The 19,929-nt window shown below is 34.5% G+C and overlaps 1 protein-coding gene across 1 annotated transcript; it reads left to right on the top strand.

Annotated features, from left to right (window-relative positions):
* The first annotated feature begins 6,778 nt into the window (after positions 1 to 6,778).
* On the top strand, positions 6,779 to 16,702 carry LOC126366937 (luciferin 4-monooxygenase-like). The gene is made up of 11 exons (XM_050010281.1): positions 6,779 to 6,916; positions 7,990 to 8,197; positions 8,759 to 8,945; positions 10,937 to 11,062; positions 11,579 to 11,747; positions 13,880 to 14,017; positions 14,650 to 14,778; positions 15,195 to 15,275; positions 15,796 to 15,984; positions 16,133 to 16,298; positions 16,566 to 16,702. The coding sequence occupies exons 1-11, from the start codon at positions 6,779 to 6,781 to the stop codon at positions 16,700 to 16,702; spliced, it is 1,668 nt and encodes a 555-aa protein (XP_049866238.1).
* Positions 16,703 to 19,929: the final 3,227 nt, after the last annotated feature.

Raw genomic sequence — 19,929 nt, 5'->3', positions numbered from 1 at the left:
TGCAAATCTTGCATAAAACACATAATAAAAACACGTTAACTTAATAAATAAGACCCCAAAATAATAAATAATAATAATAGTAAAAATAAAATAATAATATAAGTTTAGGTAATAATAATATAAGTAGACTACGAAAAACAAGAAAGTATTTCTAAAGCGCGATTTTTCCGCAGTCGGATTTTAGTTTAGCAACTTACATTTTAACTAGGTATTGTAATTGATTATGATCAGAATGTCGCTAAGCTCCGGAAATCTCTATCAACGTGCCCGATCAATCGCGTTATTACGCCATTTTAATTAGGTATATTAAGTGTATGGAAACCGTGGAAGCTGTGGTAGCCCAGTTGGTACAACGTTTGCCTCGCACTTTCAAATCGCAGGTTCGAATCCAGTACAAGCCAAAACCAATGATTGTCGAATTTGTTTTCGAAATAATATTTGGATCGTAAATGTTATGAGTGCTCATATGCTCAGCGGTGAAGGAAAACATCATGAGGAAACCCACATTCCCGAGAAATGCATTTTCGGAGGTATTGGCTGGTTTTCCCTTCGCGGGTTGGAAGCCCAGACAGGCAGTCGCTTCGGTAAAAAACAGGACCTGTCAAATGTTTAGGTTAAGTAAGCAGACCCTGTAAACGTCGTGCATCGTCCCCGGACGTCGTGCCCGACGAATCGTATAATGTAATATGGCCTGAAGTCAATATCAGTCCTGTCTCCGCAAAAAATCCTAAAATCTCTTTGCAAATATCCCGTAAGAGTATCCAGTTACGTAAGTTGTTCCAACCGAATATTTGCAAAAAGGCAAATGATTTTCAAGGATAATGTTTGCGGTGACAGCAATGATATCGATTTCCAACAATAACACATAACATTGATTCACGTATTGCCTTCGAGGATACAAGACACATGGTACCTACATGGAGGTGTGTGTTTAGTGTGAGTTTCCGGTGCTATGAAATTAACTTATAACAGTGGCAGAAAAGATAAAGATTTTATGACGTCAATACATTATCTATGACGCCAGTGAGATAATGATAAGTCAATTTTATTATTGAATGTTTAATGCATATACTTAGTGATACAAATCTGGGAATTATGTTTTTGTCCTAATCCTTAATTTCTTATCACTTATACTCATAATTTAATACCATATTAGCGTATTCATATGACGTGCTGTCATAACTTGTATAACACAAACATAAACAACCTATGCCACACTGCTGGGCACAGGCCTCCCCTCAAACAACCGGAGGGGGTATATGGAGTATACTCCACCACGCTACTCCACTGCTGGTCGGTGGAGGCGATTTTTACGCTAATAGCCGAGGCCAACGGCTTAACTTGCCGTCATCATCTTACTTTTACGGACAATCAGGTGATACAAGCCTGCAATTTACAGATACAGATATTTCTGTATCTAGTTTAGGCACCAGTCTCACAAAATAATATTTTTATTGTCCTTTTTATTCAATTCAGTCATAAGAACTTTATTTTTCTGTACTTTAATTATGTTTTGTGAGATTTTTTTTAATGTCCTTTTGAAACAAAGAACACTCTCACAAAGGATTTCGACAAGTCTTGGTCGAGCCAACTGTGCTAGTTAAAATTGCACTTAAGATAACTTAAGAACTCATTGGTACAAATCCGGTACCGGTGATTGAACCGGCGCTCCCCGTTATAGAAGCAAGCAGGTGACACACAGAACCACAGTGACTCATTTCCAAACACGAGTGTAAGAAAAAACTAACTTTATTTCTGAAAACCCTTAATTACTTAGAAACTGAAGCTCTACTCAAGTACGTCACTTAATAAAACACACACACACACACACGCGCCACATACACCCACTTACACTCACTCAAATGTGTAATTGTAACACAACTCAACAATCCCATACTCTATACCAATAAATCTAAGGTTGAAGTATTATAAGGTTCCGTTATAAGTTTTCATATAAATATGTTATTTAAATATACAAATATTCAAGTTATCTCGATTCGTCGATATGTATATTCAAACACTGTGTGTTTCTTACTATTTACTTCAGATATATATAGATTTTATAGCTAGAAAATATATTTTTGCAACTAGTAACTTTTGTAACAAAATTCATCATCACTACATAATCTCACTGTTATGTTTATTTAATTTTGTTCTGTTGTATTTTTTTGTTTATAGGATAAAAAGAACAATATTTATTTTATTCGATAAAACCCTTAATCTTTATCGTGGCCCTAAAACATTTAATCCCATTTCCATTCATCTAAGCCAATAGCTTAGTGTAATCCGACCACGTTTCTATCTCCACTTTAAACTTTCTATTGTATCGTACTTTCACCGGCTAGTTACCTACAATGTTACAGAATGTTCAACTTTTCTCATATTTATTTATTTTAAAATATACAACATTTTCATCATACAGGTACTAAGCCCTAAGCAACAATGTTAGGAAATAAAGTTGAAAAGAACAAATGCAATGTTGCCGTCAATATCAATGTGCAATTCCGTGCTCTCTGCCTACCTCAGCGAGAAATAAGCGTGATCTTACATATGTATGTACTGCATTAAGCCATGCATCCTTATTGGACTGGGCTGAGCCACGGGTCATCAATAAAATTATGAGTCATGTCAGGGGCCTTTGGCGGCTCAATTGTAACCCTGACACCAGGATTGATGAGGTTGGTAACCCACCTCACAACCCACACGATAGAAGAAGATCAATAAGATAAACCGCAGCGAATTCTGACATTTGTCCCAAGACAGATACTTATGATGAACCGCAACATGACAGGTTTATATACAGGATGCTATTGAACGCTATTGGATGTTAATGGATGCTATTGGATGCTAACGAAAACTTTGAGGGATGATTCAGATCATGATTTTGAGTTGATATCTAGTGGAATTTTCCGTCGCAAAAGTATGGAACTGAAAATCTCCGACAGGAAATTATAAAAACTCAGAATCATGGTCTGAATCAGAGTCATTAACACCCATACGTACTTGTAAGTGATATTGGAACGAATACTGAGGGAGATGATTCAGCTCATTATTCTGAGTTAATATCAAGTGAAAATTTCCATCGCAAAATCATAGAATTGAAAATAATTTTAAAAAGCCCCAAAGAATTATGAAGTTTGCGATGGAAAATTCCACTTGATATTAAGTCAGTATCAAAGTCTGAATCATCTCCCTCAGTAATCGTTACGATGTCACTGACACCCTGTATGTTACACCACACCCATAATCCATTGGGCTATAAAAATACCCAGTTGTCATAAGACTGTCTACGTAGCAATTTTTTTGCCGTAAAGACCGAAGCCCGGAGAAATATAGGACAGATATACTTACAAAAAATATTGAGTGAGGATAGGCCCGAACCCAACATTGGGATGTATAACAAAGCCAAACTATTGCCTACAAATATGTACGGTCAGTACTAATATGTATACACATTGATACCATGTCACTTTAACTTTTTTGACAAATTAAAACGTTAGTCTCATTAAATGTCAAATTTAATATGATAGTACGACAGGGCTCTAAATTGGGTACATGATATTACTCATGACTGTATATGCTCATCAGTTATAACAAACAGAATACATGTATATTGATATACACGTAGTTAGCCAAACCCTCTATCTTCTGCCTAAAAACGCTTTCGTATAAAAATAGATGTTGTCTATCCAAAACGACTTCAAAAAAATTCAAAATACCATAGAAAAAAGAGATACAAATATCGCCCCATACTGCGCAAATAATCCAGGAAAATGAGAGTCGTTGCGACCAAAATTTGAAAACATTATAACAGCCTCCGTAGTCTAGTGGTTAGAGCCACGCTCTGGAGGTCCAGGTTCGATTCCCGATGGGGACATTGTCGAAACCATTGTGAGAGACCACCCTTTGTTTGGTAAGGATATTGCAGGCCGATGGTCCCAGCTGTTAGCCGTAAAAAAAACAGTAACCCGCAGTGGAGCAGCGTGGTGGAGTATGTTCCATACCCCCCTCCGGTTGGTTGAGGGAAGACCTGTGCCCAGTAGTGAGACGCAGGTATATAGGCTGTTATGTTGCTATATTTCATCACGTTAAAAGTAAATATATGTAAATAGCTATGACAATTTCTTTGCCAAACGGGGAGAATATAAAATGTGCTCTGGTTACTTGGCTCTGCCTACCCCATTAATTAAGGGCGTGAGTTTATCAATATTTATAGATAGAGCCTACAGCTGCTAACATGGATAGAGCCTATCAGTGGGAATGTAAACGAACCGTCCTTTGACACCCAATCGAACGACCGATCGAGCGGTATATTTATTATATTTACTTATATACCACGTATTTAGTTTTGGGACCATTAACGCTTAGCAATTTGGGTAAACCAATTTGTCTGATGTACTGTAATTAAAGGTAGGTCTAGGTATAAGTATATACCTATAGTATATTATTATAGCTCTCCCTCTAATGAATGTAATATATAGTCAAAGTAGAGTGAATTAGTCTAATTAACTGCAAAGTACTTACTGATAATACGATGTTGGTTTGAAATACCATTTAAAAAGAAGAAACAATATGGCTTCACGCCTGTATCCCCGAAGGAGTAGGCGGCATATATGGTCAGTCCTCGCCAGCGGTGTTTAACCGGGCAGATAGCCCGACAACCACGTGAAATAATGAAGTAAAAATTATATAAGTCAAAACCAGAAGGAACATGGTGAAAATGATATTCTAACATTTTTAGTTAGCGACATATATAAAAATGTAAACAATTATGTTATTTACTTACTTAGAAATCTTCAGCGGACAACAAAATTCAGAAAGTAAAAATCGACTACTTCTAAAACATAATAAATACTGACAACCCTTCCAAGAAAATATGATTATTGTTGATACATAAAAATATATGAGAAGTGCCTACAATGTACGTTACTTTATAGAGTTTCCACGTCGCTGAACGTAAATAAAGTCATGACAACGGGTTGACAGAGGTCAATAAAGGGTCAAAACATTTTTCATTCAAAATAATCATGAAACGGCTAGTCCCACATATAATCTATTCACTCGTAACATTATATTGTATATCAAACTATTTATCAATATTGGAATATAATGCGACCCGAATTTTTATCCTAGTACCTTATTTATTGTTACTTTGTACGTATTTCTGGCAGCATAAATTTATAACTCCCGAATGAACGCAAGAAAATTACAACCAATACAGGGAAATTCAACGTGGAACTCTCTATACAAGCAATTAGGTGTATAAATAAGGGAAAGAATATAGAATATTAAAGAGAAAAACATGTTTACCTGCATCCTTTTAGTGTAAAATTAAAAACAGAAAAGTAAAACCTGAGTTACCGATGAACCGATGTGCTTACACAAAAAATATTTTCAAACAAAACAGGCGTTGTAAAATACGTTAATTAACATTGAAATTACTAAGAGGTTTACTTTTAATATGGAGAAAAAGTATTTTATTCAAAACAAAACTGACATATTTTTATAAACAGAATTTTAGTAACTAAGTAAGAACTATTTAATTATATTTACCTCATTGTTTTCTGATATTTGTATATTTTTCACATTCATCACAAACTTTGAAGCACGTCTTCGTTTTACACTTTTGAGTATAAAAAAAGAAAAATGAACTTTATTTCGCCGAAAGAATACAATTCACTTAACTAGAGAAATACAAAATACCATAAATTAAAATTATCTTAGTGAGTAACGGATGGACGCGTAAACGCTATTAGTGGTAAATAATTAATAAGGTTACTTACAATAACTCTGAAAATCACTATGAGTCAAACAAAATGTGCTATATAATAAACCCAACATTCTAATATTTTATTTTATAATAAAGTTAACAATTTCTAATGTCGGTAGTTCCTAAACTAGCCGGTCACTATAAATTATCTACTGGCTGGGCTACATAACAACACGTTGAATTAGATATTGACTTTGACGATAGCAAACGACAGCAATCACTATCGCCATCGAAATTGATCTAAGTAAATTCAGTTAAATCGCTCTCAAAATGTGGTGTTTTAGAAGTCCTTTAAATAAATACAAGGATTTTGTTTGTTTTATTTCATTAGCAAGTTTGTTATAAAGCTGAGTCCCTCGTACGTTAGATTTTTCAAGCCGTAATTTGTTCGTGGCGGCCGTAAAAGGATATTGTTAGCCCGTCTTGTTAGGCGTTATTTGCGTATGTATTATTTTATCGAGGATTTTTCTAATAAGTAAACATGCGTTACATTTTTATAAAGTTGCAATGTAAGACGAGTTTCTTTATATATTGTGATTGTTGTAGTTAAGTAATTATAGTGAAAAAGAAGTTTTATTATTTTACTTTGGGCATTTTTTGTAAGTATGTTTTAAATTACTTTTTGCAGCAGTTCCCCACACTTCAATCAGATAGTCAAGATGGGATTTTACTAAGGAGTTGTATATTGTAAAATGGACGGACTTAGGGAAGCAACGAACTGTGCCACCAATAACTCCAATGAGAAATGACAATTTTGACTGAACCCTCTCAATGTGTGGCCTCCAAGTCAAATAGCTATCCAAAGTTAGACCGTCTACAATCGTCCACAATAATATTCTCATTTCTATCATGTCACTAATAAGTGCCTAGTATTATCAGATGTAGATTAATTACAGACAGTATATAAATGTTATTCCTTCATATAACCTCGATAATAACATTAGAAATATTATAGAGAACAGTGTTAGAACTTAATTGTATCCTAAGACATAAAGAGTCAGTGTAAAAATGCCGGAAGAGATTACTCAACGCTTAAGTAAATTGAGAATAAAAGCAGCTTATAGATATAACATAACACCGGAAAAATGTCACATTGGACATCTTGTGTTAGAAGGCATGCTGGAGCAACCTACTGTAGTGTGCCAAGTAAGTACTTACAAAAAAGAATAAAAAAAATTGGACAGGATGGAAACCCGGTGGTGTAAAGGTTAAACACGGTCGTCCCAGCGTGACAAGAGCTGCGGTTTCAAATCCGCGACAAACACGTTTACTATATTTCATATTTTTGAATTAAATTCAAATTTGATTGTGACAAAGCTTTTTAATCCTCATTTTAAAAAGGAATTACAATATAATAATAACTAATACCAGAAGTCTAACTGGGGTGTTAAAAAGCCACATCAAAGCAATTCTTCTAAGAAAGCAATTTTGCTATTTGACATTTGTCATTGCGCACTTACTTTTATATGCGCAAATGTTAATTTTCATAATTGCTTTTTAAATAAATTGTTTTAATGTGACCTGTTTAATCTCCCTAATTATACATTTATGTACACAAATACGGGATTCTCTTAAAATGCATAAATGGTTTTGTCATAATTTTAATTATCATAATCCTTTTTGCATAACATTTTTTAGCATAATAGTACTTTCCCATAATAACATCTAAGAATACTCGTTTGTTAGGTATAACTTATTTTTGAACTAATATTTATTGGCATTTTGATTCGTATATAAATAGGTATCCATAATTCTTTTTTAGAATAATAATATTTTGTCATAATTTTTACAAGGCATAACAGTAGGTTAGGGTGTTTATGTGTCCAGCATGTTTATCTTACACACGACAAGTATACTGAATGATGACCAACAGCATGAAATAGAATTAAAAAATATAAAAAGTCACAATCATGAATCAAATGCAGCCAAGGAAAAAGTAAGTTTCGGAAATGTTCAAAGTTGTGCCAAAACTTTTCTTATTCGAAGTATAGTCTTTATGCTTATAATAATTATGCTTATATATCATTATTGTCATTAATTATTATGCTTATAGTAGTTATGGTTTTCAAAATTATGCTTAAAAAGTTATGACAAATTAATACTATGCGTAACTAATAATAGGACAAGTAACATTATGCCATGGTAATTATTGCATAAAATTTTATGAGTAAAAATAGAGAACCCACAAATACTTCTACATTTAAATACTATGTATACAGATTGATGCGGCAACAAACGCCCAAGAAAGTAATTTATCAGTGGCAACGAGAAGCATGCGGCTAGCGAGTGCTATGAGGAAGTTTGGTCTAAGTCCAGGAGACCCCGTTGTCATCTCCGGACCCAACCACCTGGACCTCACCATCCCCTTTTACTCCTGCCACCTTATGGGTTACTCATCGTGCACCATTGACCCAAGTGTTATTTTATGTGAGTTTTATTATTTTTATTTTTTAATATATTATTCGTAATTTTAAAAGAGTTTCGCAACCACGGAAAGTAGAAGAAGTAAGGGGAGGCTTTTATATTTATTTATTACCTAGTAGTTACATTTTGCAGTCATAAAATGTCTAACTAAACTGCAAAGACAGTGTGTTAGCAAATATACACTCGTTATCAGGTACTAATATACACAACATAGAGCAACACGGACCTCCGCGGCACAATCGCGAGATTAAATATGCAAAAAAAGATTTATTACAACTGTCATTTTACTGGATAATTGATGCAGAAGTAGTTTTTAATAAAAATGTGCTAAAAAAGATTAATTACAACTGTCACATTTTAGATAATTGATGCAGAAGTAGTTTTTTTATGAAAAATATGCTAAATAAGATTTATTACAACTGACATTTTACTGGACATTTTACTGTTTTTAATGCAGAAACAGTTTTTTATTAAAAACATGCTAAAAAGATTTACAACTTTAATTTTACTGGATTATTGATGCAGAAGTAGTTTTTTTTATTAAAAATGTAATTTTATTTTCAGCTGATCTGAAATATTTATTCACGATCATAAAGCCTAAGTTAATAGTATGCCAAAAGGACTGTGTTGATAAGTACAGAGAAGCTCTAGAGGTCAATTCACTTCAATCACGCATTATCACTTTTGACGACAAAAGTAATGATATGGAGACCTTTATTCGCGAATATAATGGCACTGAATTTCGTTTTGAGTAAGTATTACGAACCCGATAATGAAAATATCACATCACTAATTTAAGAGCCACACTCTTGTCAGTCTTGAAACATTCTCCGTTCTTGTCTATCAAAGACCAATTCCAAAAAACACAAAACAACAACACAAACACAATACATATACCAAATACAAAAACATGATAAATAACAAACCCTTAATCGTTAAACATACCTTGCGTTTAGCGATTAACTTAGTGTACCTAACACCAAGTTATTTCAAATTTACGATATCATAAAGCTTAAGGCACTGCTAAAAACCTGAGAATATTTGTAGAAAGTAGTGATGATGAAAGACGCAGAGCTGCAATAATAAATAAGTAATTTACGCCTAAAATTCTTAGACTAAAGCTAAAAAGTCTGTCTTCAGTAAAATACCAAAAGTATACGAACTAAACTGAAGGCATCGACCCGTTTAAATTTATACGAATACATCTGATTCACATGATAGACGGCATTAGTTAGATACTATTATAATAGAATTTACATCCGAGAATCTGTGGAATTCATAATAACCCTAAATGATTACTAAAGACGGCAATACATCCGTGCATTACGGCGCCACAACGCAGCTACTTATCTCCTATTAAATGAACAATGCGGTGTAACTTTTGCGCTGCGGCGCCGCATCGCGTGTGTCTGTTACTTACCGCAATGAAACACAAATTATATCAAAATACATGTTATGTAAGAGATAAGTACAAAGATATCTTGCATGACTATTATTATAATGTACTGAGTATTGTATTAGTATGATGTGATTGTCATATCTTTGTGGCAACATGGAGGTATTTTATCTCGCAAGAGTTGATGGATATTTATGAATAGTACCTACCTAAATAATTAATTCTGCTTGTTTATTTATTTGAATGCAAATTGGAGGAGTTAATTTACTAGGCTTGGATGTACCCTCATCAATCAAAATTCAGCTGGTGTCATGCTGATGTACACTGAACTCAACCACAGTAAAAGTTTTACCGTGAATTATTGAGGACACATTTTCACATGGCCCAAAAGTCTTTGTCCAAAGTTTTGATGTAACGACTGACCTCAAATATCCAGAAAGGAGAATATAACTGTTGTCCTATATTATTTTTTTATTGCTGTATTATTAGCCCAACCAACCAACCGGAGAGGGTATGGAGCAAACTCCGCCACGCTGGAGGTGTTTTGGGCTAGTAACCCGAGACCAACGGCTTCATGCGCCTAATTAGAGTTCATTCAATTCAAATGATTCAAATAGTGTGTTTGAAAGATTACATTAGATTAATATAAATAAGTATAAACTATAGCACCACCATCACCTATCACGTTTGTGTAACAGGAACTACGCACACAGACGCGCGCTCACTTTCACACACACACGCACTCAAACGCACACAGAATCTTTACATTTACTTTACATACTTCTTTTGTGTACCACTCAATTTTTATAATTTTATGTTTTGTTTTGGCTTCACTTTTCTATAGTTCTAAGGTTATAAATTAGGAGTTCCGTAAGAGGTTGGGAGCCTGATGATCTGTCACACAGGGTCACACCTAGTATCGACACCAGTCTCTCACAAAGGCACTATAGTGTGTATCATTACCTTAGTTAAGTTTACATAATTTGTATTACCTTTGTGAAGGGAAAATAAAGATTATTTTTATTTTTTTTTATTTTAACTTCGGTGAGGTGTGGGTTAGTTCATCTTGCGATGGATGTACCTCTGACTACCCCAGTTGGGATTAGTCGTGAACTTATGTTTGTCTGGGGCCAAGAGCAAACCTGTGTGGGTTGTCAGACAAATGTCCAACCCCATCAACCCTGGTGTCAGGATTACTGCGTGGTGTCTGGTGGTAGCCATTGGTCCCGGTTACTACTTACTGATGTAAGTACGTAGTCGTTACTTGAGTCATGTCAGGGACCTATGGCGGCTATTGAGCTAAGATAAAAAAAATTGTTAAGTATAAATTACTTAATTAATTTCAGGCCTGCTACAGATTTCAATCCGTCAAAAACTATAGCATGGATGATGCTGACCAGTGGTACTACAGGGTTACCAAAAGTCGCGCTTATACCATACGACACATTATTAAATGGAATCCAAGAGTGGTGGTACGTAAAAATAAGTCACAATTATGAAAGTATCGATTCATTCTCCTTTCATTTTAATAGTCTTTCTGGCCCAGAGTAAGTAACTACTTACAGGCAACTTTCAGACACCTTTGATACAAGATGTACAAAAATATAAAATTCAGAGATACTTGTAATAATAGATCGTGGATGGGCCCCTGATAATGATACAGGTTATATTCTTTACTCGTATTGTACACATAACAAGGAAAAACAAAACAATGAAAATAGAGGTATAAAATAAAAGGTGGGCTATCTCTAAAAAAGAAGAAGAGTTGGCCAACCTGAGACGAAGTGTGACATCTCTTAAACTAGTGCCGTCCTTCACTTAAAATAAGTGCAAGAAAGAGATAAAGCTAGTTTCAGTGCTGCCAATTTAAGTTAAAATTAAGTTGGTGGTTGCCCGGATTGGTACCATTATCTATGTTTGTTAACGTTTTTACTACAAAAACGTGTGGAGCCCCTGCTTAATTTTCTACATTTACTTTTTATTTGCAGGCTTTTATCAGGATCAGACGTGATCGCCATGACTATGGTGTTGACGTCGACGCAGTGGGTGTCCTCACTCATCTTCTTCATATCGACTGCCATCAGACCCTATACCAGGCTCCAGTGCTCACAGCCAGTCACTCCGCAACTTATGGTGCACATGATCAATACTTACAAGGTAAGTTATTCATAAAAACATGCATTCATACATAAACTCACATTCAAACCCGCGCAATAATTATGATTCATAAATTCGCCAGTTTTACAGTTGGCTCGACCATTACAGACGGCGATACGGCTACTGTCTATGACGTTAGTCTAACAGAAAGCTCGTGAAGTGTGGGTACTTAGTTCATATTGCGATGGATGTACCGCTGAAAGCTTATGCCATCAAATGCCATGTCAGTTTTTTATATATTTTGCCTTATCTGTACAATTAAAATATTCAGTAAGAACGCACCGGAAATTCATTCCGTATCAGTATTATCAAGACACGCAAAAACAGTTATCTTTATTTTGAATACTAATCTCACGAGTTTATAGAGTCCAGTTTTGTTTCAAAACATACATAAATATACATACGTACATAAAAGCACACCCGTGATCGCTAAGGACGTGGAGAGCCACAAGTAACTACAGGCAACTTTCAGACACCTTTGATACATGATGTACAAAAATATAAAATACAGAGATACTTATAATAATAGATCCTGGATGGATCCTTGATGGATGATGATACAGGATGTGAGAAGCTGCAGTAGTTTTAAGCGGATGAGACGTTTTTTATGTCAAAATTGACGATTTAAAGTGTAACCATGTTACTTACTGAATAAAGATATTTTAGAAATTGAATTTGAACAGCTGATCAATGAAATGAACTTTACTACTTTACTTTACATACATTTGGTTATTTAATCTTGAGATATTAAAGCTCGTTGTGGTTATGCTCCATCGAACATAATAATAAGTATATTACGTTTCCATGCAATCGAAGTAGAATTTCTGCAAATAATAAGTATGCTACCGAGAAACCCTTTGCAAAGAATATTCAAAGAAAGTGTAGCTGAACCAGTATTATGTAAATCGTATCTTCTGCGCCTTAGACGCTTACAAAACTATACAGACGGATTTTATGAAAACTTACAGCGGCTTGAATAAAGAATATAATATATTTTACATTTCAGTAGCTATTCATATAAATTGATTTATTTAAATATTATTTGAAATTGACAATCAGTCCACAATGTAACAGAGTGGAGCAGAGTATGTACAGCTCTTGTTATTTTTTACATCAAAGCACATTTTCGATACCTAGATAAAACGATACTACTGTGACGTTATATTTTCAAATAAATCCGCTGCGTTCATATCTCATTATCTTCAGATTATAATTGTTACAGAGATAGGTGTTACGAAGGTTTATACAACATTAATCAAAGCATTATAATAATTGTAATATCTGATAGCAGCACAACTGCATAAATATCGGTTGTGACGAAGATTTTAATCCTTTCGATAATAATAATATTAATATTGTGATAATGGGCATTCTTGCCAAAACCAATGACAACTATCACCTGTATCAGATGGAAACAAATATTTTTCATAAATGAGTCATCGTTTATAAATCGCGATATGCATTACACCCGTCATGAAGTGAGTGAACCTGCACTTATAATTAACATTGCATTGATTATCAACCCAACACACTCGATAAGTCGCAACCAAAACTTCTAAGAAAATCACACAAATATTGAACGAATCATTAACGAATCAAATTCAAATATACTTTATTGAACCAAAATAAAAAGAAAAGAGTCACAAAAATCCTTCAACTTCAAAATGGATCCATGTATTCAAACTTGTATTTCTACCTTTTTATTAATAGTCCGACGAATATAGTTTGTTCTATTTAAGGCATGTTGTATGCAACGGAAGAGGGATTGTATTCTTTCTGATACGGTGGACTATTATAACTAACTATACAGACCATGAAATCAATTTTAAGAATTCGTATCAAAAGTGGCTACAAGTTATCTTTGAATTGCTTGTAGCACTGGTCGGTGAAGGAAAACTTCGCCAGGAAACCCACATTCTCGAAATACGTTTCAGACATATGTGATCTAACCTGTATTGGGCTGATTATCCCTTGGCGAGTTGGAAGGTAAGACAGGCAGTAGCTTCTGTGAAAAAACCGACCTGTTAAATCTTCAGGTTAGCTAAGCAGACATTATTAAATCAGTACATCGCTAGGAAGATGATGAATGTTACCAATAAAAGTTTAACAAGTTAAGTATGTATATATTTCAGCCACATGCGACTGGGTGGACTCCATATATAATGTGGCGTTTTATTCAGGCTGGTTCTAAGGTTGTCGACTTATCGTGTTTCAAGCATATTCTCGTCAGTGGAGCCCCTGTGGAGAAACACATCATAGAGCAATTTCAAGTAAGTATTACAATGATCTCTCCCTTTGTTTAAAAGTTCAAATTTACCGACAATAAGGTGACGTTCACCGACAGGTACTCCACCATTCATTCCAACCTACCATGGTGGAGTATGCTCTATATCCCCTCCGGTTGATAGAGAGGAGACCTGGTCCCAGCAGTGGGACGTATACAGACTGTTTATGTATGTTGTAAAGCGATTATGTTATTTCAACTTGTCATCGGAAATTTGCCGTTAAAACACTAAATTACATGTCTACACTACTTACACAGATCCAATACAATACACAGTACAAAAAAAAATGTCACGGGTTTTTCCCACTACGGGACGTCGTAATTGTATTTACGACACATATCACAATTATCTTAAACATTTGTTTATACTTAGATAGTAAGCATTTAATGAGAAATAGAATAGAATAGGATTTAAGGAGATGGATAACACAATAATAATGGGCTGATGATATTCATTATACTTAATCATAAAATGTATATGAAAAAAATTAATACACCATATTTACTCCGTTCTCGAATTAAATATACTTGTATGATATAAAATATTTTATAAGTAGATTATTTTATAAGTCTTTTTTTAGACATTTATGTACCTAATAATGTTAATTTTCTTTACAGAAAGTTTGTAACGCTCGTTTGCACTTATGTTACGGAATGACGGAGCTTCTGGTGGTAATATTTAAATATGATATGGATACGACCCCGTTCGGATCAGCAGGCAAAACTATGAGTCAATATAAATACAGAGTAAGTACTACAAAATAAATGATTACATTAGTAATGTCATCACTAATTTAAGAGTCTCGCTCTTGTCGGTGTAGCATTCTCCATTCTTGTCTGTCAAAGGTAAATTCCGTCACTTCCTTATAAGACACAACCTTCACCTTCTCTCTGATCATAAATAATGTATTAAGTATATAATACTTTAAACCTCAGAAGCTTCTGAACGACTTAATACGAGTATACGATCCTGAACGACTCGATTACTCTAGCCACAGAGGCGAATCAGCTCGTGATAACAAACACTTCAGAACCTCGATACCGACCCCTTCGTCTTGGTTGACGTTTTCCCTCTTTCAGCACTTATTGCTATCGGCCCTCCAGGGGGCGATTCTCTCAAATATAATGCTCTCAGACAACTCTATTTTGTTAATTATTTTTAGCTCATCGATGACCAGGGTGATGATGTAACAGAGCCCAACAAAAGCGGTGAATTGTGGGTCAAAGGAGACGCGTTCTTCCAGGTAATCATTACGCGTAGAATTGTCACATAAAGAAGAATAACTGCCCGTATAGGCATCGGCCATCAGTAGACTTGCAAAATCTAAAATCGGTCGATGGTGATTATGATTCCATACAAAACTAAAAGTTCTAACAGCTCGTCAGATGGAAGAATGCAGTATCTGAATAGACCATCATCCATATAGATAGTTCCTCATGTTAGAGAAAGAACACAATCTTTACGTTGAAATTCTTGGGATGATAATCACTTGAATTAATTTATATTGCTTTGTTCCCAGTCCATCGTATGAATAATTTAAGAGCCACACTCTTGTCGGTGTAGCATTCTCTATGCTACTTTTTAGGGAAAAATAGGGCAGTGGTTTCCCTCTTGCCTTCTGCCCCGTAGTACTCTGTCTGACGCGAGTGGGATGACGCCAAAAGCCGTCAAAGCCGTACTAGGACTTACTGCTGCCCTCTGTCAGGTACATACGATAAAAAGATTATAGTAAAGTAAAATGAATATTTATTTATTTATTTCAGGGATATCTAAACAATAAGGAAGAGACGAAGACAATGCTGACTGACGACGGGTGGCTCAAGACTGGAGACATCTTCTACAGAGACGAGAATGACTACTACTACTTCGTAGAGAGGAAACGACTTCTGATCAGATACCTCACATACTGGGTTGATAATATTTTCTACTACATCATACTAATACAATCTGTGGTTAAAAAAATATATCTTAAAATTCGCGACTTCGCGATTTGATAAAATGTGATATATTATGCGTGTTAAAATTTACTCATTTACTTCGAAGTACTAATATGGCGATTTTTTTTCTACAATCTAGTAATAAATAATTGTCTTTTAAAAGGTCTCACCTTTGCAACTGGAGCAAGTAATCAAGCAACATCCGTGTGTGTCGGACGCATGTGTCGTGGGTCTGCCAAACCCACAAACAATAGAGTATCCAGTCGCCGCCATATTGAAGAAAAATGGAAATACTGTCGACCCACAGGCAATCTTCGACTTAGTCAAACGTAAGTACAGTCATTTTCAGAAACAAATTGTTCCCATGAATTAAGATTTTTCCAGAAAAAAATAAGGTATCAGCAATATTCCTTGTTAGATAAAATAATAAAATTACTTACCGAGAAATTAACATTAGGATGTATGCTGTCTACTATAATGTTAATCGTAGCAGTTGCTACGCCGCGTAGGAACTTGCTACGATTACATGCGTAAAAAATTGCATTGCAAATTTTATGGTTTGGAAAACAATTATAATAGTAAAATTTATTGCACAGGTGAATTGCCAGAAGTTAAGCATCTACACGGAGGGTTGTTCTTCGTAGAGGGATTCCCGATGACGCCATCAGGGAAGGTGCACCGGACTAAAATTAAGGAGATGGCGCAAGCAGCAGAAAGAGTGTTTTCTAAGTGATGTTCATAGCTTTTTAATATTTATGCTTAACTATTTTGTATAAAAGTATCAGCTTTAACCTTGCACGAGTCGTAACTTGCGTATTTGACACTGCATTTGAAATGAAATGCAATGTAAAGACCTGGAATCAACAAAAAAATCTGCTTCTATCAAATTATAAATTCTGAATTATTAATGGTTTAATTAATTATAAGTGTATACATCGTACTAGTTTATCTATATTTTCACCACTTTTTAAATTAATGTAAGTACGTAAAGATTATTGTAATTATTTCTTTTGCCTTATCTTTATCCATATCATTTGCAGTGGGCCTGAGGTCGGATTTATTAATCGCCATAAACAATTACATTTGTTTTTTGGGTAGTATCCTAGGTCAAAGATAAATTATGCAAAAGCAATTATTTAATTCAGATAAGCCTTAACTTAGTACTTATCATTTCCTTTTTTATTTACGAATTTAAATTAACATTATTATTATTTAAATTTAAAATTATTACTCTGAACCGGTGTGCGTGTGTGAAACGATTAATGAATGTGGAAGAAGCAAGAGTGTGTCAGAATCGAGCAAATGGAATTCCATAGTCTCTGCTTACCCAGGTGGGAAATAGGCGTGTATGTGTAATATATTATTATGTTAAATTAAAATACGCAACAGAAAGTTTCATGTTATCACGTTTTCTATAACGCGTTTCTTAGCTCGCGTTTTTGTACCCTTGCATTTTCTTGTTTTTACTTTTAGTAAACAGTAACTGATTTGACTAACTATTATAATTATGTAAATATACATCAATTACTTAGTGAATATTTGAAGTTAGAATAAAATGTGTATTGTAAATATATTAAGCACAACCAGGCCTGTTTATGTTTAAAACTGCAAATGAGGAAATAAAACACTATCAATTAATAAAACATGTTTATTTTTTTATTACCTTTAGTTCCATATACATATTAGGTATACAGTTCACTTAGGTGTTCGCAAAGCTTCCACACACGGCTTCGCGGTATAACTCCGTCACCGTCACTTAACTTTATTTTGACACATCACGAAACACGACACTAGCACTGCACTAACACTGTGCTTAACACTTCACTTGACACTGTACTTAACACTGTCCTTCACTTCCACTTTTTCTTTACTTTCACTTTTCACTTCTTCTTTTTGCTCCGATCGCTTTAGAAACTGAATACGAAAGCGCTACGTAAGTATTCTATACAGACTTATTAGGGTACTGTTGGGCAAGAGCCTTAGTCTAGTTGTAAAAACAATAGTGACAATAACAAAAATATATGGCATTGACATATCACCTTGTGTCACTTTGTCTCAATCTCATATATTTTTATCACTGTCGATTTCGAAATCATTTGCAACTTGGCTATCCCTTCTGTTTATGTAGGGACAATCACGTAACAGGGACAGGCCATTTTCAGATAGGTTTGTTTTCAAGTTCCGAGAGAAAGCGTCGCGAGACGAGCATAGAAATCGAATTTGATGTGGCACTACATCTGATGAGGTGTACCTCGACCCTGTAGGGTTTAAGTGTGTAAGCTTGAATATACAAGGTGTTAGTGACATGGTAAAAAATACTGAGGGGGATGATTCAGACCATGATTGAAGTGGAATTTTAATTTAATTTAGTTCCATACTTTTGCGACGAGAAATTCTACTTGCTATCAACTCAGAATCATGGTCTGAATCATGCCTCAAAGTTTTCGTTACTATGTCACAAACACCCTGTATAGATACACCGTCATAGAGCAGGAAATCTTAACACAAAATATGTTACTATGACGTATTATTAGTGTCGTATTGTGAGATACTGAAGCCGAGTAGTGTTACATCGTAAAGTTTTACAGGTGTGTTTTTTTTACGTAACTTATTGTAGATTTTCCGAAAATGGCATTAAACTTGGCCAGTAAGAAATGTGTGAAAATGTAAGTATGAAGGAAAAAAATCATGGACAATTCATGTGACTTTTTATAGTGATTTTTTAATGTGACTTATATGATTTTTCTTTAGCACTTACCTGTGGTTAGGGAAACTCACAAAGACAAAATTTAAATTGAAAAAATTTCGACGTCGGCTTATTGACGATATGAATGATGTATGATACATAAATCGATAGAATTTCGCATGGACAAGAGAAGGACCTGGTGGTGTAATGGTTAACACGCTCGTCCCGGCTTGACAACAGCTGCGGATTCAAGTCCGGTTAAGTCAATTTTTGTTTTCAATTTAAATTTTCTCTTTATATAGATTTGCCATTATCTACTTGGCATGTATAATAATTTAATTTAAAAAAGAAAGACATACACTGTCCGTTACATAAAAACAAACCTATAGCCAAAGCCAACATCCACCCGTAGAAGGCTATAAAAGTGAGTCTTTAATGGGTCTTAATGGTGATACATAAACAACATAAACGAAGACATACGTAGTATGTTCTAATATGGTTTATAGCGTTGTTTTAAGGTTATTTTCTTCATATAAAATAGTATTCTGTTTTCGTGGCCCCTTCTTGAAGTGTTCATTATTATATTCAAACCCGAATACTATACATATATATATGCACTATACTTAAACTTTTATTAATAAGGATAAGAAACGATTCCACCAGACTGACGTACCTCTGCATCATAACATAATATAAGCTCACGGCTATATCCCAATTGGGGGTAATCAGAAGTACATCCATCGCGAGATGAATTGAGCACCCACGCCTCACCGCGCTTTCTGCTAGACCAACGTGATAGGCATCATAATCTTATGAAAACTTAAGTATGCTGAACTAAATACCAATATCAATGCTTAATTAGAAATACAGATGTCCACAAGTATAAAAAGTAACTAAAACACACATACCTACACCTATATGTTATACCTATATGTTATTAATACCTAATGGGGTCAGAGCCACAAGTAATCATAGACAACTAAAATAACGACAAACAGCATAACACATAGACACAACACTTGTTTTAGACAACTAAAATGTTAGAGTTAGACACAGAACATGTTAGACACAGAAATAACATGAGTATTTTTTGAATACCTGTAGACATTATACTTTTGATAATAATAACACTAGCTAGATAAAATATAATTTAAGATTGATTGACATAATATTTGATTATTAATAAATTAATTATTTGATTATCCACCCACTGTGTGCCGCACTAATATGATAACAATAGTGTGTGTCAATATGTATGTGGGATATAGAAATAA

This window comes from Pectinophora gossypiella, chromosome 5 (genome assembly GCF_024362695.1).
Source record: "Pectinophora gossypiella chromosome 5, ilPecGoss1.1, whole genome shotgun sequence".
Taxonomy (NCBI): Eukaryota; Metazoa; Arthropoda; class Insecta; order Lepidoptera; family Gelechiidae; genus Pectinophora; species Pectinophora gossypiella.
The sequence above is the reverse complement of the archived record's forward strand: the minus strand, read 5'-3'. Positions and strand labels throughout refer to the sequence as shown.

Excerpts from the sequence above, each read along its gene's own strand:
- LOC126366937 (XM_050010281.1), top strand. The coding sequence starts at position 6,779 with ATGCCGGAAGAGATTACTCAACGCTTAAGTAAATTGAGAATAAAAGCA. Across the intron at positions 8,198-8,758 it reads TGACCCAAGTGTTATTTTAT|CTGATCTGAAATATTTATTC; the intron begins GTGAGTTTTATT and ends TTTTATTTTCAG. Across the intron at positions 14,779-15,194 it reads TGAGTCAATATAAATACAGA|CTCATCGATGACCAGGGTGA; the intron begins GTAAGTACTACA and ends AATTATTTTTAG.